Source organism: Phalacrocorax aristotelis, chromosome W, assembly GCF_949628215.1.
Source record: "Phalacrocorax aristotelis chromosome W, bGulAri2.1, whole genome shotgun sequence".
In the NCBI taxonomy this organism is placed as follows: Eukaryota; Metazoa; Chordata; class Aves; order Suliformes; family Phalacrocoracidae; genus Phalacrocorax; species Phalacrocorax aristotelis.
In genome coordinates this window covers 28447363-28470032 of record NC_134310.1, presented here as the reverse complement: position 1 = coordinate 28470032, position 22670 = coordinate 28447363, and the positions used below count along the sequence as shown (strand labels likewise).

Genomic DNA, 22670 nt, shown 5'->3' with positions numbered 1-22670 from the left:
TCTGTGGGCGCAACCGGCTGAGCCACCCCTGGTGCACCCCGGTTCCCTGGGGATGGTGGGTAATGGGTGCTCGTGGTTGATCATTAACGGGGTGTTGGCGGGTTCACGGCTTGGCGGGTGCTGCGGGCCAGGGGCCATCCCCGTGGCCTCAGGCCCATGTCCCCCGGGTGACCGGTCCTGGTCCAGCCCTTGGGACACCGGGGAGGGAGGCGGGGGGGGGGCTGTGGGGAGGGGGGGGCGGGCGGGCGGTGCGGGGCCCTGAAACCCGAGGCGGGGGGCTGAGCCCGGGCAGCCGCCGCGGCCGCGATCACGGGTGGGAGGAACCCGCGTGTCCCGAGGCGGCCCCGGCCCCGGGCGAAGGGGGTGGGGGGGGTGTCCCACCGCCGAGACCCCACCGGCCGCGGCTCCCGGAGCTCCCCCCGCCCCGCAGGGCGGCGATGCGACGGAGCCGGACGGCGCTGCCCTTCCTCGGCGCGGAGGTGAGACTGGCACCGGGACCGGCGGGGGGGTGGGCGAAGGGGTGTCCCGGGGGGCCGGGGGGGTGTCCCCGGTACGAGCGTCCCAGCACCGGGCCCCTGGGCAGCAATAACCGGGATGGCGACATTCAGTGGGAGTTAATTATCCCCTTAATGGGCGGTTAATTATTATTCACCTCTGCGTAATTGCGGGCTGGCTCCGGGGGGGTTTTCCGGCGGGGTCCCGTGAGACGGGGGGAGGGCTCCGGTGGCGGCGGAGGGGTGTCCCAGCGGCTCCGTGCGCTGCGGGCCGAGCCGCTCCCGGTGCACCGGTTGGGCCCTTGGCCCGGTGCTCCCGTTCCCCTCCTGGTGCCTCCGGGATGCAGTGCGGCACCGTGCCCGGCAGGGGTCGCCCGCCCGCTACCGGCGCCCGGTAATGGGGCGGGGGGGGGAGGCTGTCCGGGGGTGGGGGGAGGCTGTCCCGGGGGAGGGACCCCGTACTGGGGGGGGAGGGAGGGAGGACAGGGACACCGGGCACACCCCTGGAGCAGCACCCTGCAGAGCTCCCCGGTACCGCTACCCGCGCTCCTCACCGTCGCCCCGGTTCCCCGCAGCGCTGCCGCGACGTTGCCGAAGCCGCCCCGTCGGGACCGGGAGCGGGAACTACGGTGGGCGCCGTTCGGCGGCGTTTCTCCGGGACCCCGCTGCTACCCCCGCTGGGCTACCGGTTGGCGGAGGGGGCCCGCGGCCCCGAGCCCGAGGGTGCTCGGGTGGTCTTCACCATCGAGGAGAGCGGCCCTAGCAGCGGCGACGAGTCCGAGCCCCCCCGGTAAGAGCGAAACGGGGGGGAGGGGGGTTTGCTCACCCCGGTACCCCCGGGATGGGGTTACCGGGCAGGGTGCTGCCGTCGGTGCCGCTCCCGGTTTCAGCACCGGCGGGCGGACAGCGGCCCCGGGGCACGGCCCCGGGGCACCGGCCCCGGTACCGGCACAGGCACCGGCAGAGTACCCGGTGCCGGTGGGCGCTGCGGCACTGCTGGGTTTGGGACAAACCCTTCCGTCACCATCCCCGGGATGTCCGTCCTGATCACCGTCCATCTCCGTCACCCCTGTCACCTCCGTCACCTCCATCCCTGCCCCCTGTCCCCATCCTCGTCCCCTCCATCCTCATCCCCGTCACCCCCTCCCCATCCCTGTCGCCATCCCCCTGTCCTCACCCCCATCACCCCACCCCCATCCCTATCCCCTGTCCCAGCTGGGTGACACCACAGGGCTGGCCTGGCCTTGCCCGGAGGTGACCTCGGTCCCTCCCGCTGTGGCTGCGCTGCTGCAGGGTTATTTTTGGGCCGTTCCCCACCGTGCCCAGCTTGTGGGGACAGCATGGGGCTGGCACACCCGAGGGACCTGGCTCCGGTGTCACCCGCCGTCCACCCCCTGCACAGACACGTGTCTGGCAGGGACAGCCGCAGCCCAGGAGGGGACGGGGACTGGCTGTCCTGGGGACGGGGACTGGCTGTCCTGGGGACGGTCCTGCCCAGCTCCTGCTGTCCCAGGGGGTGCTGGCTGCCAGGCAGCCTAGGGGGGGCTGGCTCTGCCCCCGTCCCGATGTCCCCTGCTGTCCCTCTCTCCCAGCGTCCCTCTGCCCTGATGTCCCCACGACCATCATGGAAGTGAGGGGGGACCCCTCCACCAGGACCACCCCTCTAGTGGGTTTTGGGGTCCTCATGGGCACTGCTGGGTGGGCACCATCTCCCACAGCCGGGCCAGCAGTTCCCCCATGGGTGCCACCACCACTGACCGGGCCTCATCCTGCTCCTCCCTGTCCTGCTGGGCATGGCCCCCCACTGGGCAGCGAGGAGGGGCTGGGGGCATGACGTGAGTCCTGGAGTGGCCTTGGCACTCAGGTCCCTCGCAGTGGCATCGTGGCACAGCCATACCACATGTCCAGGATGCTGCAGGCTTGGCTGTGTCCCTTGATGGCACCACGGCATGGCCATGCAGTGTGTCTGGGATGCTCCAGGCTTGGCTGTGTCCCTTGGTGGCACCATGGCATGTCCACACCGTGTCTCTGGGATGCTCCAGGCTCAGCCACAGCCCTTGGTGGCACTGCACGTATATCATGGCCGCTTGGGGCTCAGTGTGACATTTTGCCGTGTGTCCGGGCAGAGCACCCCTGCCCTTGCGGGAGCAGCTGCTGCCTCAGGGACAGCAGTGTGGCCGGTGGCACGGGGCCAGCGAGGGGCCACATGCCTAGGCAGCCAGGCGCACACCGGGCCGACGCAGCCGGGGGGGACCCGCTCCATGTGTTGGCTGCCAGAGCCAGACAGTTGTTTAATTTCCCAGGCTCGGGTGGGAGGGGGATGGAAAGTTTCCCGGGGACACCAGGGCCGCGGCTGGGACGGCCGCGCGCTTCCTGCTCCGCACCGGCGGGCAGCGTGGCCTCGCCATCACTGCCGCCGCCGTGCTAGGGGTCCCTGAGCCGTGCCATGCTGCCCACCGCGCAGCACTCGCCGGGGGCTTCGCCAGCAGCGTCCCCCCACAATTCCCCCGTCCTCTTCAGGAAGCTTCTGATGAACCAGAGCATCCGCCTGCAGCGGCGCTTCACTGTGGCGCATCCCCTCTGGTAAGGGGGGGATGCCGGCGGGTCCCCAGCGAGGGGCCGTGCTCGGCCCCGGGTGGGTGGGAGGAGGCACTGGGCTGTGCTGCCGGGATGGGGTCAGTGTAGACCCCCCCTCAGTGCTGTGGCATGTCCCCAGGGCTGTGGGCCCATGGGGATGTGGGGGATGAGCAGCGGACAGCGGGGGTCACCGCACGGCTGAGGGCTGAGCCAGACAGGGAGGGAGTTGCTGGCTGAGCATGGCTGAGCACAGATGCACTCATTGCAGCAATGGCCAGGCAGGGACCCTGTGTGTGCTAAGGGTGTCTGCCCTACGGCGCAAGGACCGTGGCAGGGAGGGGACAGGGGCTTCTCCTAGCATGGCAAAGCACTGAACCTCCCACCGTGGCACAGCCAGGCACCTTGCTGACCGCCCCCATTAGAGCTATATAGGGCTTGTTTTGGGGTGCCCCCATGCCTGTGCCCCAGGGTCCCAGTGGGTGCTGGCCCCACCTGTGCGGGTGCAGTGGGGATCAGCAGATCCCTCCTCAGCAGCAACAGCGTCTATTTATAGCAGCCCCCGGCCCCCCCGCTAACCAGCACCGCTCAGCGTTTATTAATGCCGACTGCCCGTCACCAAAACAAGAGGGTTTAATTCGGCATCAGCCCCACGGTGGGGACTAGTGTCCCCCCCTGCCCGCCCCGGGGGCCCGGGGCTGTCCCCTGGGGTGGCAGCGGGGTCAGAGGTGGTGGCACAGGGCCGGGAACAGACGCGGGCATCACCCGCGGGGCCGGCAGAGCCACAATGCGGCTTTGTGTCCCCGGTACCATTGGGGACATGAAGCAGAGGCAGGAAAACAAGGGGCTGCGGGACGGCATGACGCGGTGCCTGGCCAGCCCTGCCGCTGCTGGGGACAGCCACGCCGCAGGGATCGGGGCTGCTGGCGGCACTGCCGGAGCGGGGAGATGCTGCCAGGCAGCCGGTGCCCGTCCCGGAGGCACTCCTGCATCGGGTAGGTGCTGAGCTCCCAGCGGCGCGATGGGGACGGAATAGCACCCATGCTTTCCCAGTTCAGCCAGTGCTCTGGGGTGGCTCATCCCCATTCCCGCAGCGGTGGCGGCTGCGGGAGGGGACAGGCACTGGGTGGCCCTGGCCATGTCCCCACGCGCAGCCTCTCCCATGACACCCGGTGCCAGTGGAGCAGGAGGGGGGTGAGGCGGCCGTGGCCACCATGGGGACACCGCAGGGTCACCGTCTCTGTCCCCGTGTCCCTTGACCCCCCATGGACCCGCATGGCTGCTGTCTGGTTGGGGTGTCCCCAGGAGTGGGGGTTTGGCTTCCCCAGGGGTTTCTGCCCTTTGGCATCCCCTGGCTCTGTGCCATGGCTGGGATATTGTCCCCCCCATGGGACATGGTGCCCTGAGCCGGGGCTGATGGAGGCTTTGGGGCTTTTGAGGACCTGGGGCAAGTGGGGACCATGGTGCTGCAGGGAGGAGGGGACTAGACAAGCAGGAGCTGGCCCTTTTCGGCGTCTCTGGAGCTGGGGTCTTTAGGGCAGAGGGTCTTGTCCCACCTGAGTGACATGGGACACCTACCTTCGCTAGCTGGTGTCCCCAGTCCCAGACTCCACTGTGCTGGCACACTGCTGAGGGGGTCCACGTGCACTGAGTTGTGCCTGTTCTCAGCGCTTGGGTGAAGGAGCTGGCAGAGCCAGACTGGGAAGCGGCTGGTATCACCGCAGGGATAACCGAGCCAGGGCATGCTGGGCTGAGTGAGACGGTGGCATGGAGAGCCTGGCAAACCTGGTGGCATCCCCCAGGCTGTGCTCCCACCCCTGTGGGCTGAGGTCCCCAGGCCACCTGCCCCACACTAGCCTTGTCCCCTCTCCCCTTGCAGCTTCGACCTGGAGAATGGCCCCCCAGGCCGGGGTGTCCTGGACCCCCAGGCAAGCCCGGGTGCAGGGCTGGTCCTGCAAGGCACTTTCCCCCATGGCCAGCGCCGCGAGTCCTTCCTCTACCGCTCCGACAGCGACTATGACCTCTCCCCGAAAGCCATGTCCCGCAACTCCTCCATTGCCAGCGACCTGTGAGTGTGTCCCCTCCCCAAGTCCCCTGGGACCCCCGGTCCCATCCCTGAGGCTCACACTCCCTTTGCTCCCGCAGGCATGGAGAAGACATGATTGTCACGCCGTTTGCCCAGGTAGGTGCTGTCCCCACACCCTGGCGAGGAGGAGACGCAGCCCTGCACCCAGCGCTGGGGTGGGTGTCCTGGGGGGGTCCACCCAGTGCCAGTCACCTCTCGCCCCCCAGGTCCTGGCCAGCCTCCGCACCGTCCGGAGCAACCTGACCCACCTCCAGGACCGTGCCGGCATCAAGTGAGTTGGCCGTGGGATGGGGAGGGTGAGGGTCTTACCTGGGTGGGGGACTCCAACCCATGGCAAGAAGGGGGCACGACCCCGGGGGTCCCAGCCGCTCAGCCCCCCCATGTTTTGCAGGCGAGGGTCGAGCAGCAGCCTGCCCTCTGGGAGCAAGGCCAGCCTTGCCGGTGAGTGCCGGGCAGGAAGATGGGGGGGATGCTTTTGGGGTGAGCTGGCTGTCACTATATCCCTGGGGATGGGTCCCGATGGGCCCTGGAGTGTGCAGCAAGGTCCCCCTGGCCCAGGCAGAGCTGCATCTTTGCCCTTTGGGATCCATGTCTGGTTTTCGGCAGCTCCTCCCGCCTGGCCGCCCTTCGCGCCGCAGCGGCGGTGGAAAGGCTCCCGTTGACGTCAAACCTTCCATTAATAAAACCCCGGCGGCGAGCGGGGCCCCGTGGGAGTCCAGCTGCCCCAGGGCTGGCTGTCACCCCGCAGGGACGGCATGGCACGCCGCATGCCGGGGCTGCCCTGAGACGGGGGCGGTGTGATGGGGCTGAGCCCTGCTGTCTGGGGATGCTTGACCCCAGACCTCAGCCCTGGCCGGTCCCCTGCTTCCCCCTGTGCCCCCAGCTGCCCTGCTCAGGGGGTGATGTGAGCAGCCGAGCCGGTGAGCCCCTGGGCTTGGTGTGGCACAGCCACCCGCCGGGGCTTAGGGTGCCGCAGCCAGGACCCTGTGTGTGCCCTCGTGCCGGGTCGCCGTGCCATCGGCAGGTCCCTTGCCAAGCTGGCGGCTGCCCCCAGCAGAGGATGCCCACCAGAAGCTCTCACGGGAGACGCTGGAGGAGCTGGACTGGTGTCTGGACCAGCTGGAGACACTGCAGACCAGGCACTCAGTCAGCGAGATGGCCTCCAACAAGGTAAGGATCCCCGGCACGGAGCCCCCCTATCACCTTGGGGGGCACAGAGATCCCTGCACCGCAGAGCCCCCCAGGATGGGCAGCCAGGGGTCCTGCTGGCCCCCCACACTGCTGAGCCCTGCCTGCTGCCCGCAGTTCAAAAGGATGCTGAACCGGGAGCTGACGCACCTCTCGGAGACCAGCCGCTCGGGGAACCAGGTCTCCGAGTACATCTCCAGCACCTTCCTGGGTGAGGACCCCCCGCCCCAGGGTCATTGCCCCAGTGTCACCTCTCTGATGGTATCAGGGTGGGCTTTGCACCCACAGGGACCTGGGCACGAATCCTGTGGCACCTCGTGGCACTGGGTGCTGGTGGGGATGGCACCAGGGGCTGGTCCTGCTTGCTTCTTGCAAAGAAATTAAATGTGGGGAGCAGAAGGGGGCTTTCCCAGGTGTCCCTGTGGGATTTGCTGCCTTGGGGGTGTCACAGCCTTTGTCCTGGCTGGGAGCACCGGTGTATACTGGTGCATACTGGTGCACGCTGGGGCTGTTGGGGCTGTCCTTGTGGCCCCAGGGGGGTGCCCAGGGCAGGGTCTGGGTCCCATGGCAGGCAGGTGGCCCCTTGCAGGGGGGCTCGGGAAAGCGCTGGGTGTCCCCTATGCAGCCCCTCCCGTTGCCATGGCATCATGGTGTTATCCGTGCCAGCTGATGTCATCGGCATGACCGGGTGGATGCCAGGGCGGGGGTATCGGGCTCCCACCCTGCTCATGGCCCCCTGTGCTGGCCCAGACAAGCAGCATGAGGTGGAGATCCCTTCGTCGCTGGCCAAGGACAAGGAGAAGGAGCGGAGGAAGCGCCCCATGTCCCAAATCAGCGGTGTCAGGAAGCTCACGCACAGCTCCAGCCTTGCCACCTCTGGCATCCCCCGCTTTGGGGTGCGGACGGACCAGGAGGGGCTGCTGGCCAAGGTGGGTCCCAGTGTGGGTGACCCAGCTGGCTATGGGGTCCCTGGTGCTGGCCCCACATGGACCTCTGTCCCTCTGGTGCCCAGGAGCTGGAGGACACCAACAAGTGGGGGCTCAACGTGTTTAAAGTCGCCGAGTACTCAAGCAACCGCCCGCTGACTGTCATCATGTACAGCATCTTCCAGGTGAGCATCCCAACAGGATGTCCCCATCCCCATGCCCGGATGGGGACGAGCCACCTCCTGCCTCCCCGCAGGAGCGCGACCTGATGAAGACCTTCCGCATCCCTGTCAACACCTTCATCACCTACATGCTGACACTGGAGGACCACTACCATGCCGATGTGGCCTACCACAACAACATCCACGCTGCCGACGTGGCTCAGTCCACCCATGTCCTCCTCTCTACACCCGCACTGGAGGTGAGCCCTGGTCATCCAAGGCCACCGAGGCCACCAAGTGTGTCTGGCAGGGCCATAACACATCCGCAATGCCTGTATCCACCATTCCTAGGCTGTCTTCACAGACCTGGAGATCATGGCTGCCATCTTTGCCAGCGCCATCCATGATGTTGACCACCCTGGCGTCTCCAACCAGTTCCTCATCAACACCAGTGAGCTGGGGTGCAGGGATGGGGGGGTGAAGGGGACCCCGGCACCCAGGAGCCACCCTGGAGTGACCGGTGCCATCTCACAGACTCGGAGCTGGCGCTGATGTACAACGATGCCTCGGTGCTGGAGAACCACCACCTGGCTGTGGGCTTCAAGCTTCTCCAGGAGGAGAACTGTGACATCTTCCAAAACCTGAGCAAGAAGCAGAGGCAGTTGCTCCGCAAAATGGCCATCGACATGGTATGGGGGGGCTTGGACCACCCAACGGTGGGGGGGGCTGGGCTGGGTGGATCTGAGGTGGGGTCAGGCTGAGCGTCATTCCTGGCTTGCCCTGCCCAGGTGCTGGCCACAGACATGTCCAAGCATATGAATCTACTGGCGGATTTGAAAACCATGGTGGAGACCAAGAAGGTGACCAGCCTTGGGGTGCTGCTGCTGGACAACTACTCCGACCGGATTCAGGTGGGCACAAGGACGAGGGTGGGGAAACCTTCCTGGCGTTGTAGGTGTTGGTCCTGGCTCCAGCCATGTCCCGGGATGTCCCATTTGGTGCCACCATCCCTCCCAACCCCAGTTGGCCGTGGCCAAGGGGGGTCCCTGGCACAGGGGTGGTGGCCCTGGGGGACAAAGGACTTTGGGTAAGCGCTGCCGTGGACGTGTCCGCAGGTCCTGCAGAATATGGTGCACTGCGCCGACCTCAGCAACCCTACGAAGCCACTGGAGCTGTACCGGCAATGGACTGACCGCATCATGGTGGAGTTCTTCCGCCAAGGCGACCGGGAGCGGGAGAAGGGGATGGAGATCAGCCCCATGTGTGACAAGCACACCGCCTCCGTGGAGAAGTCCCAGGTGGGGCAGCGGTGTAGGGCTGGGGTGGGGAGGCCACAGGGCCAGGCTGGGGGCTCAGCTTTACCTTCCCCCAGGTGGGCTTCATCGACTTCATCGCCCACCCACTGTGGGAGACGTGGGCTGACCTGGTGCACCCCGATGCTCAGGAGATCCTGGACACGCTGGAGGACAACCGGGAATGGTACCAGAGCATGATCCCACGCAGCCCATCCCCACCGCCCGAGGGACCTGGAGTGTCCCCTGCCACCACCGACAAGTTCCAGTTTGAGCTGACGCTAGAGGAGGAGGAGGAGGGTGAGTCGGACACAGAGCTGGAGGGGGCCGAGAGCCCCTTGGATGAGGACAACAGCGGCTCCAAGACACCAGCCACAGATGACTCGGAGCTGGCTGACACCGAGCACCCATCACCCGGCCCTGGGGACCAGGACTCGCCTCCTGTCACCCACCCCAGGGACGTGGACAACCGGCAGGCACTGGAGGGGATGCTAACAAAGGACAGTGGTGGCGGCGGCGGGTGCTCGGTGCTGGGGCCTGAGGGCAGCCAGGGGCTGTGCCTGGACACAGAGGGCAATGTCACATTCCTGCCCCTGGGCACGTAGCGGCACCAGCCAGTGGGTCCCCTCGCTGCTGTGGGGACGCGGGACTGGGGACTGCCCCAGTACCGCAGGGACTGTGGCAGCTGCTGGGACATGGAGGGACCCAAAGCATGTCCCTGTGCAGGAGCTGGGCAGGTCCTAATGGACAGAAGGATGCCGCTCACCCTCTCCCAGTGACCGTCCCCTGTTCCCACCCAGCGTGCCTGTGCACGGCTGCTGGGAAAGGTCCCTGTCCGCTTCAGACAGGGCTTGGGGATGATGTGCTCCTGCCCCATCCCAGCCCTGGGGGCATCATGCCCCACTGAGCTCTGGGGAGAGGTCCCCCACAGGGCCAGGCACAGCCAAAAGCATTTTGATATCTCTCTGGGTGGCCCCTTGCACAACAGCAGTCCCACGGTGGGACGGCGAGGTGGGTAAAGGGTGCTGGTGACAGCCCCCAGCACCAGGGACCTCACTGCAGCCAGGCACCAGGGCACGGCACAGGCATGAGTCAGTAGTTTATTTAATTAGGGACAGGTTCACTTTTTGAAGCCTTTTGTAGCTCACTTTTTAATACAAGCCTCACCTAGGTGCACTCACACGCGTTCCTGTGGCAGAAAGACACATTTCTGCTCTGTGATCTGCACTCGAAATGCTGCGTTTGTAATTTGCACTGCGGGCCCCGGTGGGTGCCATGAGCCCCCACATCTCCGCAGGGGCCAGGGCAGCCCCCGGGGTCCTTTTGGTTTCTTCCTTCACCTTCTAGAAATTAAACCTGGTTTTTTTTTTCCCTCCCCAAATGTGAGCCTTGTAAGCGCCTCTTTACTGTGCTGATGCCACGGGAGCTGTGGTTGTGTCAGTCGGGCCCAAATCCCCAGGGACCAGCGCGGTTGGTGGCCCCGTCTCCCGCCAGGCACCGGGGAGGGCCCTGCTCTGTGTTTGAACAAAAGCGAGCTCCTCCCTAGAAACGTCGATCCATCACTGGCAAACACAACCAGCTAAGATAAATATTTAATTGCCGGCTTGGCGCAGCACAGAGCCCGGTCCCCTGCTCTTCCGCATTGCTCCCAATGGTGATTTATATCTGCAAACACGTCCCCACCCGTGCCACTGCCCTGGCACGTGGGGCCCCACCAGCTCTCAACCACTACCTGCCCCGTGCTCCTTTGTCGGCAGCGGGGCCACGGGAGCCAGATGCTCCTTTCCCAGCCCAGCGAGTTTCTAGGGCTTGACTGGGAGTGCTGGGTGCCGCACGGGCTGGCGGGTAGCTCTGTGCTACCCCAGCCTTGTGCTCGGCATCCCCCCCTCTCTCTCCCAGTGGAGAGGGGCTGAGTGCCAGCAGGTTGAGAGGGACCAGACGAGGCTCTGTCCTCCCAGACCTCCCTGAATGACCCCATGCCACGCTCTGATGTGGCTCCAGGCTAACTGCGGGGCTGGGAGCAGGGCAGGAGCTGGTTGAAAAAGCCCTTTTCACCCTTTGCTTGGCTGAGGGGCTGCAGCATCCATGCACTAAGGAGGGTGGTGATGCCCATGCCTGGAGGAGGTGGGGGGCAGCACCCATGGCAGCTGGATCCATCCCTGCCTCCTGGTTGTGCCTTGATGGACTGCCCGTGCAGGCCCGCTGCCTCTGGGTGGGTGCCCGTGCCCCTGCTGTGGGTGCTGCCACCGGGCAGCTCCGGTGTCCACCTGGATGGTGCCCCCCCATGGCCAGTGGGCTCCGGGCAGGGCCCCAGAGAGCCAGGGGTGTCCGGCTCCATCCTCCCATGGGCTGTAGCATCCTCAGTGCGTCCCCGCAGTGGTGAGGAGCTGCACCAGGACAGAGGCCCTTGCGTCCCCGGCGTCCAACGTGCTGCCACGGGCAGGGCAGGGCCAGCCTGGGATTCCGGGGCCTGCCGGGCTTCGGGCAGGGCAAAGGCGGGCCCGGGCGAGGGCAAGGCCAGCGGGCAGGGGAGTGCCTCTGCCCCGGGGCCTGCGGAGCCCCCGGCCGGGCCCCCACTGCCCCCCCGCGGGGCGGCCATATGCTGCCTCCCTCTAATCCTCACCGATCGCCTCAGGGCCAGGGAGGACGCAGGGGCCCGGGCAGGACATGGCCGCCCACCTGCGCCCCTCACCCCAGCTGGGCCGAGCACCGGGAGCACTGGGAGCACTGGGAACGTGTGGAGCACTGGGACCACCAGGCCTCACCTTAGGGCCAGGTGCCCCTGTCAAGGGATGGGGTCAGGCTGCCCGTGGCTGCAGGCCTCAGGGATGCGGGGCGCGGACCTTGCTGGCCGTCGCGATAAGGAGTCATGTCGTGACAGGGGAGGCTGTGAGGACTCGCCCCCCCTCCCCCCAAACGGGAATGGTCTGCCCCGCGCCCCCCGCCCGGGGAGGGGGTGGTTCAGCCCCCGGCCTGCGGGGCGCCGCCGGACCGCACCACTGCGCGCGGGGAGGGGGGGCGGCGCCCACCACCGCGCCGGGAGGGGGGTCTCCTCCTCCCTCCCCGCCCCTCCCGGCGTGGCCCCCGCCGCCTTTCCATCACAGCGCGCTTCCCACCAATCAGCGCTTTCCCGTGGGGCCCGTCCGCTGACGTAATCACTTATTTACATACCGCACCACGCCCATTCCCCCCGCCCCCCTGCGGCGACGTCATCCGGGCTCTGCAACCGCCGGGGCGGCGCGCGCCGCTGCTGCAGTTGCTGCAAGGAGGAGGCGGCGGCGCGAGCGCGGGCTGGAGGTGAGCGCGCGCGCCCCCGGGCACCCCCCCCCCCCACACCCCTCCCCAGCACCCCCGACACCCCCCGGTACCCCCCGGCACCGGGGGCGGGGAAGGGCGGGCGCTGCTCGGGGAGGGGGGGGCACGCCAGCTGGGGGCGATGGCGACCGCAGCGGAGGGGGGGGGGGATGCAGCGGGGGGGCGCGCTCCTCGCTGCAGGGTTGAGGGGTGTGTGTGGGGGGGTTTCTCTCGGTGCACCGGGCTGCGGCGGGGACCGGCCGGCTGCACCGGGCTCGGGCCTGCGGGGAGGGGTCGCGGCTGAGCCCCTCCCTGCAGCACCCTGCATTGCCCCCCGCCCCCGCCCCGCAGCACCCTGCGCACCCCCGCCGCAGCAGCACGCTGCGCTCCGCAGCGCCCGCTGCCCGGCATCCCCGCTCTCCGCCCTGCAGCACCCTTGCACCGCCCCGCAGACCCCGGGCGAGCACCCACCTCTGTGCACCCCTGCGCGGCATCGCTCGCCCCCCCCGCCCCACCCCCGGCCCCAGCGCCGAGCACCCACCCCGCAGCACCGCGCCGGGCTGGGCACGGCGTGCGGGGGCTCTGCTGCAGGTGCCATTTTGCAGGGGAGATGCAGGAGAGGCTGCAGCACCCCGGCCGCCAGCTGCACCCCTGCCAGGGTTGCAGCAAACGCTTTGCTGGGCCAGCAAACGCTGGGGTCTGCGCGCCCCACATTTGCTGCAGGCACCTTCTTGGGGTCCCTGCGTTGGGGGTGACAGGAGCCGGCCTGTTGATGGCAGCGCACCTCGCCCTTGGTGATGCTCGCCGATCCCGAATCAAAATATGACTTAACCCTGCCCGCACCGGTGGGAAACGGTTCCGGACTGCAGCGCCGGTGCCAGCCGGGGCCCGGCATCGCGTGAGTTTGCAACCACCGCCCTGGCTGTTGCCACGCCGTCCCCGTCACGGCCTCTCCTCCGCCTTGCAGATGGCGTCCGCTACCGACTCCCGCTATGGGCAGAAGGAATCCTCGGACCAGAACTTCGACTACATGTTCAAGATCCTGATCATTGGCAACAGCAGCGTGGGGAAAACCTCCTTCCTCTTCCGGTACGCCGACGACTCCTTCACGCCTGCCTTCGTCAGCACCGTTGGCATCGACTTCAAGGTCAAGACCATCTACCGGAACGACAAGCGCATCAAGCTGCAGATCTGGGTGAGCCCCCCGACCCCGGGGGTCCTCGCCGGTCCCCGCACCGGCACGGGGGGGATGGTTGGCGTGGGGCTGCTCCGCCATCTGTCAGGGCTGGAAGCGCCGGGGGTGGGCTGCAGTGCTGGTGGGGAGGGACGTGTCCCTGGGGACCCCGCTGTCCTCTGGAGCGCCCTGAGGGGTGGCTGGACCCCGCAAACCACGTGTCCCCACGTCCCCGGGGGTGACGTGCCCTCTCCACCCCAGGACACGGCCGGCCAGGAGCGGTACCGCACCATCACCACTGCCTACTACCGCGGTGCCATGGGCTTCATCCTGATGTACGACATCACCAACGAGGAGTCCTTCAACGCCGTGCAGGACTGGTGAGCGCCCTGGCGGGCCCCGAGCACCTCCCCCCAACCGTCCTCCCCTCCACGGGCATCCCCCCGGCACCGTGCCCTGCCCCCCGATGTGATTTCCCTCTTTGCCTTCCCCGAAGGTCCACCCAGATCAAGACCTACTCCTGGGACAACGCCCAGGTCCTGCTGGTGGGGAATAAGTGTGACATGGAGGACGAGCGTGTCGTCTCCTCAGAAAAGGGCCGCCAGCTCGCCGAGCATCTGGGTGAGTTGGGGGGGGGACCCGCCCCAGTGCAGCCATCTTCCCACAAATAATTTAATTAGGGGCTTAATTCCCTCGCTGTAATTCTTCTGCTTCAATAGCAGAGGTGACTTGTCGCCTAACAAAAAAAAGAAAGAGGTGTAATTAAGCCGCTGGTTTCTATTACAGCCCCGTAAACCTGCTGCCGGCTGCCGAGAGGTGCCAGGTGGGGAAAATTGGGTGTCCCCGGGTGGGTGCAGGGGCAGGTGGCAGCCGGTGGTTGGGGCGCGTGGCACACGCAGCTCTTCAGTGTTGAATGAGGGGAGGAGGAGCTGGAAAAGGTTTCCGATGGTGGGTGGGTGGATGCGGGGCTGCGGCGGGGCGGGGGTTTGCAGCCCTGATGTTGTGTTCCCCCCTCCCAGGTTTTGAGTTTTTCGAGGCCAGCGCCAAGGACAACATCAACGTCAAGCAGACCTTTGAGCGGCTGGTGGATATAATCTGCGAGAAGATGTCGGAGTCGCTGGACACGGCCGACCCGGCGGTCACCGGCGCCAAGCAGGGTCCTCAGCTCACGGACCAGCAGGCCCCCCCGCACCAGGACTGTGCCTGCTAGGGCCAGCCCCCACCCCCACCCCACCCGCCCCCCAAAAATCGGTCAGTGCACCCCCCCGCCGCCTCCCCGTACCCCCTCTTGGGGGTCCCGCGGGGGCTTTTGCTGCTGATACCTCCGAAAGGGCTGCAGCCCCTCTAGGAGCGTCCCCCCCACTCTAATTCAGTTAGGCTGTGGCCCCCCCCCCTTAATTTATTTTTAAGCCTGGGCTGGTAGAAGACTCCCCCTGTTCTGCTTTTAATCGCTCCACGAGCCCCACTCTCTGAGAAATATTATTTTCTCTGTCCGCTCGCCACCGTCAGCTCCCGCCACCGGCGGTCCCATCCCTCCCCGCTGTCCCCAGGGAACAGGGATGCGTCCCCTGCCCAGGGTGGGGGCTGCGATGGGACCCCAAAACCTCCCGTCCTGCTGGGACTCCCCGTGTCCCGCTCCCCAGCCCGGTGGAGGTCCTGCCCACCCAAAGAGCTCCTGGGGGCTCTTTGCACCTGCCTCTTATTCCCGCCCCCCCCCCCCCCCCCCCCAAGATGGATGGATATTTCCTAACTCTTGTTTATTTGTATAAATAGATGCTAATTTATGCTCCCGCCGTCTTCCTCCTTGTACATAAGGAAAACTCCTTGTAAATAGGCGTAGGAAGTGACGCTGTGCGCGTGACCTGCTGTGCTGTGGCCGTGCTGGTGCATTTTTTCCCCCCCATCAGTGTGGTAACCTTGCTTGTGAATATCACTTTTAAAAATTCTCTTATTTAAAGGGTTTTTTTTTTTAAAAAAAAAACCACACCCACGAGCGAGGCCAGCCAAGCAAACTGCAGCAAATTAGCTCCGGTTCAGGGACGGAGACCTTTGCAGAGCCCCCGGTTTTGGCTCGTGAGGAGGGGGCGAGCGGGGTTCGGAGGAGCGTCGCTAATTTGCTGCAGGGCCTTGGGCTCGTCGTGTGTTTCTGTAGTACCGTGCTTCTGTGCAGACTGTGAATAAGTGGATATTCCTGTAGTGACGACGGACCCGGAGATCTTGCTGCCCTCTATTTATTTTTCTTGGAACGCTGTGTCTTTATTTTACAGATTTTTTCCCCCTCCCTGACTGCGGTACCATCTCTCCCCCCTTCCCCTTTCCTATTTTTTGTGAAGTTTACTTATGGAAGAGTTACACTGTACTGTACAAATGTCAAAAGTGTCAAAAGAGTACAATTTCCTAAAAATCACTGTATTAAAGAAATGTTGTGAAGAAATAAATCAATGCTGATCACCGGTTCCTCGGCCTCATTGCAGGTGGGGAGGGGGGTAGCGGGACGGTCCCTCCGCGCGGTGGCGATAACCTCAGCGTTCTTGCCCCCCGTGCTGTCGCGCTCGGTACTGGAGAGGAGCAGAAATTATCTGGTTTCTTAATTAGCATCCACCAAATGGCTCCGGCTGCCGCGCGGCAGCTTGGCTTGCTGCCGTGGGAGGGCTGGTGTGTGGCAGGAGGGATGAGGGCAGAGCTGTAAGTAAGGCACAGCTTTAAGCTTTAGAAAAACCACATTTAGGCATCGTTGCAGTCGGTAGATGGGTTCATCAGCAAGATCCGCACGGGCTGCAGTGAGCTGCAGACGGCGCTGGCGGTGGTCTCTGGCCATCACATTTCTTCGGCGGATTGAGCCGCGTCCACCACGATGCCCAGAAAAACTGCTCCCCGCGGGCACAAGCCTCCGAAAATGTTGCAGTCGCTGAGAGCAGCTGCCTCTTTACGTCCCGACACCGCGCTGTTTCTCATGCGGCGAGTCCTGCTTAGCGCTCGAGGGGCTGCCAGGCTGGAAAATAAGGGAAAATTAAGAGAAATAAGGCATGTTTGGCACGACCCTGGCTGGCCGCAGCGGCGAAGCCCGGCTGTGTGGCACCGCGGGGCCGCCGCTCACCCGGTGTTTGAGGTAGGAGAGGTAGGTGTCCCAGCCCAGCGTGATCACGTTGATGTAAACCACCCGGTACTTGGGTGGGACGAAGAGGAAATTTATGAGCTGAGCCGCCGGCCAGATGCACCAGTCAGCCTGTTGAGAGCAAGGAGCAGCCAGGCACTCCCTGCCGGAGCCCAGGCCCCAGCAGGGATGGGAGGGAGAGCTCCAGCGGGGTGTATTTACCTTGTAAAACTCCCAAAATTTCTCTTTCAGCTCCTCCCAGCTCTCCTCTAGAGACTGGCCCTCCAGCGTGCCCATGCCTGCGGGGACAGATGGACATCAGTGGGGTAGGGAGCCCCCACGGGGCTCCACGCTGCGGAGCGTGGATGGGATTTGCCACCTCAGCAGCGCCGGACACTGAAAAAACGCCCCCAAAAAACCCCACTGTAGGAGGGAAGGGCAACACCACCAGCAGCACCAGCTGGAGGGAGTCCCGGGACACCCACATCCTCCCCGCCAAGGGTGACAGGCGTCACGCCGGCACCCACGCGCCTTAACGCGTCACCGGCGGCGTGGGCCACGCGCAGTTCCCAGTGCCGTTGCCGCAAGGCGGGTGCCGCCGCGTACCGAGGAAGTACCAGCCGCCCAGGGCGGGCGATGCCACCAGCTGGTCGATGAGGACTTTCTTCAGGACAGTTTTCAGCCCCCGCATGCCCTGCGCCGGGAAGGCAGCGTCCAGCCAGAGGTACCAGTAGTGCATCAGCGGGCCCATGCTGCAGCCGACAGCGAACATGCGTCCTGCAACACAACACCGCCCCGGCGACCGGTTAATTATTTATGTGACACCCCCCCCCACTCCCTGGGGCCCCCCTGAAACCGGATCCGGCGCTGGGGAAGGCACAAAAAAAGGAGCGTGGCTTTGCGTCGTGCCAGGGAATGTGACACCCCCCTCCCCAATTCCGCCCCTCCGGTGATAATGACCATGGATTAAACGATGTGTGAGGCTGCGCTGCATCACCACCCCCCCCTCCGCCGCCCCGGTTCATGGCTGTCCCCCTCCCCGTCCCTGGGTTGTCACCTGTGCGGGCCACCTGGAGCTCGGCGTCTGGGTGCCGCCGGCGGTGCCAGGCCTGCTGCAGCGTGTCGCCGGCGGCCAGCAGCGCGCCGCAGCTCGCCGTGTTGGTCAGCAGCAGCAGGCGGCCGGTGAAAAGCGGTTTCCAACAGTGCAGGAGCCGCCGGCCCCGCGCCAGCATCCTGCGGTCAGACACGCCCTCCCCGCCCCCAGCCCCCCTGCCACGGGGGTCAGTGGGGATGGAGACCCCCCACAGCCCCCCCATTAGCCACACCGTGCTCCCCAGTTCCTCCAGTTAGCACCGCTGTACCCTCCCAAAGCCCCCGTGGCCCTCTGGTTAGCCATGCTGTGCTTCCCAGTTCCCCCATTTAGCACCGCTGCACCCTCCCAGTTCCCCCCTGGTTAGCCACGCTGTGCCCCCCAGTTCCCCCAGTTAGTACCACTGTACCCTCCCAGCGCCCCCCCAGTTACACATGCTGCGGTCCCCAGTTCCCCCATTTAGCACCACTGTACCCTCCCTGTGCCCCCCAAGTCACACACGCTGTGCCCCCCAGTTCCCCCAGTTTGCACCGCTGTGCCCTCCCAGTGCCCCCCCAGTTACACATGCTGTGCCCCCCAGTTCCCACCACTGTGCCCTCCCAGTGCCCCCCCAGTTACACATGCTGTGCCCCCCAGTTCCCACCGCTGTGCCCTCCCAGTGCCCCCCCAGTTACACATGCTGTGCCCCCCAGTTCCCACCACTGTGCCCCCCAGTTACACATGCTGTGCCCCCCAGTTCCCACCGCTGTGCCCTCCCAGTGCCCCCCCAGTTACACATGCTGTGCCCCCCAGTTCCCCCAGTTCCCACCGCTGTACCCTCCCAGTGCCCTCCCAGTTACACATGCTGTGGCCCCCAGTTCCCACCGCTGTGCCCCCCAGTTACACATGCTGTGCCCCCCAGTTCCCACCGCTGTGCCCTCCCAGTGCCCCCCCAGTTACACATGCTGTGCCCCCCAGTTCCCACCGCTGTGCCCCCCCAGTTACACATGCTGTGCCCCCCCAGTTCCCCCAGTTACACCGCTGTGGCCCCCAGTTCCCACCGCTGTACCCTCCCAGTGCCCCCCCAGTTACACATGCTGTGCCCCCCAGTTCCCCCCGCTGTACCCTCCCAGCGCCCCCCCAGTTACACATGCTGTGCCCCCCAGTTCCCCCAGTTCGCACCGCTGTGCCCTCCCAGTGCCCCCCCAGTTACACATGCTGTGCCCCCCAGTTCCCCCAGTTCGCACCGCTGTGCCCTCCCAGTGCCCCCCAGTTACACACGCTGTGCCCCCCAGTTCCCCCAGTTCCCCCCGCTGTACCCTCCCAGTGCCCCCCCAGTTACACATGCTGTGCCCCCCAGTTCCCACCGCTGTACCCTCCCAGTGCCCCCCCAGTTACACATGCTGTGCCCCCCAGTTCCCACCGCTGTGCCCTCCCAGTGCCCCCCCAGTTACACATGCTGTGCCCCCCAGTTCCCCCAGTTCCCACCGCTGTACCCTCCCAGTGCCCCCCCAGTTACACATGCTGTGCCCCCCAGTTCCCACCGCTGTGCCCTCCCAGTGCCCCCCCAGTCACACACGCTGTGCCCCCCAGTTCCCCCAGTTCCCCCCGCTGTACCCTCCCAGCGCCCCCCCAGTTACACATGCTGTGCCCCCCAGTTCCCCCAGTTCGCACCGCTGTGCCCTCCCAGTGCCCCCCAGTTACACACGCTGTGCCCCCCAGTTCCCCCAGTTCCCCCCGCTGTACCCTCCCAGTGCCCCCCCAGTTACACATGCTGTGCCCCCCAGTTCCTGTTACTCCTGCTGTGCCCCGTTTGCCGCCCCGCTGAACCCTCCCCCATCACCCCGGTGCCCCCCAGCTCCCCCAGTGCTCCCCAGTTACCCTTATACCCCCGTTACCCTTGCTGCCCCCCCCCAGTCCCCCCGTTACCCTGCTGACGCCCTCCACTCACTCCAGTTTATCCACTACGTCCCCATGTAGTCTCCTGTGCCCCCAAGTTCCCCAACCGGTGCTCCCCAGTTTCCCCTCCTGTGCCCCCCGGTTCCCCCTCCTGTGCCCCCCAGTTTCCCCTCCTGTGCCCCCCGGTTCCCCAACCTGTGCTCCCCAGTTTCCCCTCCTGTGCCCCCCGGTTCCCCCTCCTGTGCCCCCCAGTTTCCCCTCCTGTGCCCCCCGGTTCCCCAACCTGTGCTCCCCAGTTTCCCCTCCGGTGCCCCCCAGTTTCCCCTCCGGTGCCCCCCGGTTCCCCAACCGGTGCTCCCCAGTACCCTCTCCTGTGCCTCCAGTCCTCCCAGTGTTCCCCCTGGCCGCCCCAGCCCTCCCTCCTGGACACCCCAACCCAATTACCCTGTGCTTCCAGTTCCCCCAGTTCCTCCCACCGACCCATCCCAATCCTCCTCTCCCGGCACCCCTCCCCCGCTCACCGCCGCGCGCTCCCGCCACCGGCACGCGGAAGAAGGGACGCCTCCCGTGACGGGACGCCTTCCGCTTCCGGTGTCCGCCATGACAGCTACCGAGGCGCAGGCGGCCGCCATGACAGCTACCGAGGCACAGGCGGCCGCCATGACAGCTACCGAGGCACAGGCGGCCGCCATGGCACCTACCGAGGCACAGGCGGCCGCCATGGCACCTACCGAGGCACAGGCGGCCGCCATGGCACCTACCGAGGCAGCAGCGTTCGGCGGGACCGGGAGGGACCGGCGCGGAGGCCGGGGGCCCCGCTCCCGCTCTCCCCCCGCACCGCGGCGGCGCGCAGGCCGCCGCCTCCCCGCTTCCCTCCCCCTCCCCGCCCCCCTCCACACCACTCCAGAGCCTCTTGTTTTTCCATTAAAACCATCCTTTTTATTCGCCTCTTGCTCGGTGCTCCCACGCCGTCCCTCAGCGCCTGCAGCCGCTCAGGGCTTTCGGGGCCGCCGGGCCCCCACAGGCTTCGGGCTTCTTCCCCTGCAAGAGAGCGGCCGGTAGAGCCCCGGTGGGGACGGCGACGTGTCCCCCAGCCCCCGCCGGCCCCTCGACCCACCTGGTAGAGGCGGCAGATCAGCCCCAGCAGCGAGGCCTCGGCCTGGGCCTGCAGCTCGTCTGTGTGCTTCTGTGTGTGTGAGGGGGGAGAGGGGGCAGGTCAGGGGGCGTCCCAGTGCCCTGGTGTCCCCCCCGTCCCCCGCCATGCCATACCCCATTGATGACGATCCAGGGCACGTATTGGTGCGGGGGGTCGAGCGCCTCGGTGAGCTGGGCGTTGCGGTGCATCAGGGCGGCCCCCGTGTCCCCCTGCACGCAGGCGGCGATGCGGTCCTTGTCCAGCTGCGGGGCGTAGATCTGCAGGCACTGCCGGGGAGGGGGGGGACACACGGGGAGGTCAGGGGGACGGGGACGTCCCCGTGGCGGGGCGCGGGGGACGGGGACGTACGGCCTCCAGGTTCTTGGTGACGGAGCTGCCCGACTCCAGGCAGAAGATGACGGGGAAGTAGGTGCTGAAGTTCTTGGCCTCGTGCATCAGGCAGGTCTATGGGGACAGGGTGGGCAGTGAGGGGCCGCCGGACCCCCTCATGCCTCCACTGTGGGGACAGGGACTGGCACCATCACCTCGATCATGTTGCCCAAACACTCCTCCGGGCCGTGCTGACACTGGAAGTGCCACTTCCCGCTGACGATCTTCTCCTGCAGGACCAACCAGTCTGAGCAGGGCTGGCGGCGCTGGGGTGAGCACCCGCGGCACCAGCTCGGGCCAGCTCCTACCTCGGCGTTGCCGTAGGGCACCAGGGTGATGTTCAGGGCCTCGGCGGGCAGCAGCAGCCAGGTGGTGAAGAGCTGCTGGACCAGGAACCCGCGGCACGCCGGGCACAGGCTCTCATAGTACAGGGTCAGCTCCACGGGGGCAGCCACCGGGTGCGAGAGATTGGTGCAGCGGCTCTCCGCCTGCGTGCAGGAAGGTTTTGGGGTGTGCAGGAGGGTGTACAGCTGCAGCCCTCCCCCATATTTGCAGGGGATGGGGCAGAGCTCCTGGGATGTGGGGCAGGAGAAGGATGAGGGTGTGCTGGGCTGGAGGGAAGTGAGAGCAGTCAGGGGCCTCCTGCAGCATCAGGATCCCGTGTGCTGCCAGAATGCAGAGCAGGGGATTTCCATGGGAACTTCCCCAAAATATTTTGGGGTAAAACATATCCGTTTGGCTGGGACAAGCCTGGGTAGGGGTACAGCCCAGCACCCACTGCCGGGTGGTAGCTGCGTACCCGTGGGGCTCACGGGGCGCTGCCGGACCCACCATTGCAGCAGTGTCACTGTCCAGGGATGTTCAGGGCAGAATAAGATGAAAAGCTCTTTTATGCTAAAAAAGCAGAAGTGCCAGCAGCGCCTGGGGAAGGGTTGGGGGTCCGGCTGCAGCACGGCGCTTCCCCAGGGATGCCGGGAAGTGCTGTGGTGCCAGCGCAGCACACGGGCTCCAAGTATCCCTGTGGCGTGGCAGCCTGTGCCGCAGGGATGCTCGGAGCCAGCACTTGCACCAGGTCCCGCGGCCAGGTGATGCCCCGACACCGTCCCCGCACACCCCAGCCCCGCTCGCCGGGCGGGCACCCAGCCCTGCGCGTGCCGTTTTGGCAGGACATGTCCCCGTGTGCCGGGTGGCCCTGCCCTCCGTGGGCTGCCAGCGCGGGTGGGTGACCGGGGCAGCCCTTGGCACCAGTGGCTCTGACCTGGCAGGCGACGGCGATCTCCCGTGAGCTGCACCAGAGGTGGACCGGGTAGTCACAGCTGGGGAAGGCCACCCCGAGCCCTGGGGCCAGCAGGGCCACCAGTGCCAGGAGAGCCAGCGGCACCGCGGGGGCCATGGGGACGGTGGGGTGGCGCGGAGGCAAAACCTGTCCCCACGAGGACTTTTAAAGCCTGGCTGCGCCCGCCTCCGCACGCCCTTCCTGCCTGGCTCAACTGGCCTCCTCACGTGACGCCAACGCTGCTGACTCACGGGGGCTGACTGGCTCCTGCCACCCTGTCCCCGCTGTCCCGCTGGGGGCCACAGCCCCGAATCGGGGCTTTGGGGTTGCAGCCCCTCGCCCCGGCCCCACCGGCAGCTGCCGCTTCCCTGCAGGTTGCAACAGGTCGGGGACAGAAACCCAACCCCGAGCAGCCCGCGTTCGGCGTCTCCCAAATAGGCAGGGGGGTGGCTCAGTGTTAGGCCCCCGCTGTGGTCTGCTGGGCCCCCACGGAGCCCCCCTGAGCTGGGCACAGGTGCCAAAGCACCCCCGGGCTGGCAGCTCTGGCTGTGAGTAGCAGGTGCTGCCCAAAACCTCCCCCTGGCCTCATTTCTGGGGCTGAGCATGGAGGAACCTTGT

General features: G+C 66.4%; 4 protein-coding genes across 7 annotated transcripts; 2 read left to right on the top strand and 2 right to left on the bottom strand.

The window, feature by feature from the left end:
• The first annotated feature begins 280 nt into the window (after positions 1-280).
• Positions 281-10102, top strand: PDE4C (phosphodiesterase 4C). Of its 3 annotated transcripts, XM_075076723.1 has the most exons (17): positions 281-479; positions 1070-1284; positions 3015-3077; positions 4948-5136; positions 5214-5250; positions 5361-5425; positions 5546-5595; positions 6209-6324; positions 6460-6553; positions 7093-7271; positions 7355-7453; positions 7525-7689; positions 7781-7880; positions 7964-8118; positions 8218-8340; positions 8545-8727; positions 8802-10102. In XM_075076723.1, the coding sequence occupies exons 1-17, from the start codon at positions 438-440 to the stop codon at positions 9324-9326; spliced, it is 2400 nt and encodes a 799-aa protein (XP_074932824.1). In that variant the 5' UTR covers positions 281-437; the 3' UTR covers positions 9327-10102. The 3 variants fall into 3 exon arrangements, with proteins under 3 accessions (XP_074932824.1, XP_074932825.1, XP_074932826.1); XM_075076724.1 differs by lacking the exon at positions 3015-3077 and having other exon boundaries at positions 289-479; XM_075076725.1 differs by lacking the exons at positions 281-479; positions 1070-1284; positions 3015-3077 and adding an exon at positions 3129-4063.
• Positions 10103-11924: 1822 nt separating this feature from the next.
• RAB3A (RAB3A, member RAS oncogene family) lies at positions 11925-15894 on the top strand. The gene is made up of 5 exons (XM_075076726.1): positions 11925-12018; positions 12983-13210; positions 13451-13569; positions 13686-13810; positions 14209-15894. The coding sequence occupies exons 2-5, from the start codon at positions 12983-12985 to the stop codon at positions 14397-14399; spliced, it is 663 nt and encodes a 220-aa protein (XP_074932827.1). The 5' UTR covers positions 11925-12018; the 3' UTR covers positions 14400-15894.
• Positions 15405-19815, bottom strand: MPV17L2 (MPV17 mitochondrial inner membrane protein like 2). Of its 2 annotated transcripts, none has more exons than XM_075076728.1 (6): positions 19773-19815; positions 17341-17552; positions 16890-17060; positions 16506-16582; positions 16287-16415; positions 15405-16181 (listed from the first exon to the last, which is right to left on the bottom strand). In XM_075076728.1, the coding sequence occupies exons 2-6, from the start codon at positions 17513-17515 to the stop codon at positions 16116-16118; spliced, it is 618 nt and encodes a 205-aa protein (XP_074932829.1). In that variant the 5' UTR covers positions 17516-17552; positions 19773-19815; the 3' UTR covers positions 15405-16115. The 2 variants fall into 2 exon arrangements, with proteins under 2 accessions (XP_074932829.1, XP_074932830.1); XM_075076729.1 differs by lacking the exon at positions 19773-19815 and adding an exon at positions 19696-19772.
• A 349-nt stretch (positions 19816-20164) lies between these two features.
• IFI30 (IFI30 lysosomal thiol reductase) lies at positions 20165-22277 on the bottom strand. The gene is made up of 7 exons (XM_075077200.1): positions 22035-22277; positions 21085-21264; positions 20932-21006; positions 20756-20851; positions 20521-20673; positions 20369-20437; positions 20165-20292 (listed from the first exon to the last, which is right to left on the bottom strand). Exons 1-7 carry the CDS (start codon positions 22167-22169, stop codon positions 20227-20229), a joined length of 774 nt encoding a protein of 257 aa, XP_074933301.1. The 5' UTR covers positions 22170-22277; the 3' UTR covers positions 20165-20226.
• Positions 22278-22670: the final 393 nt, after the last annotated feature.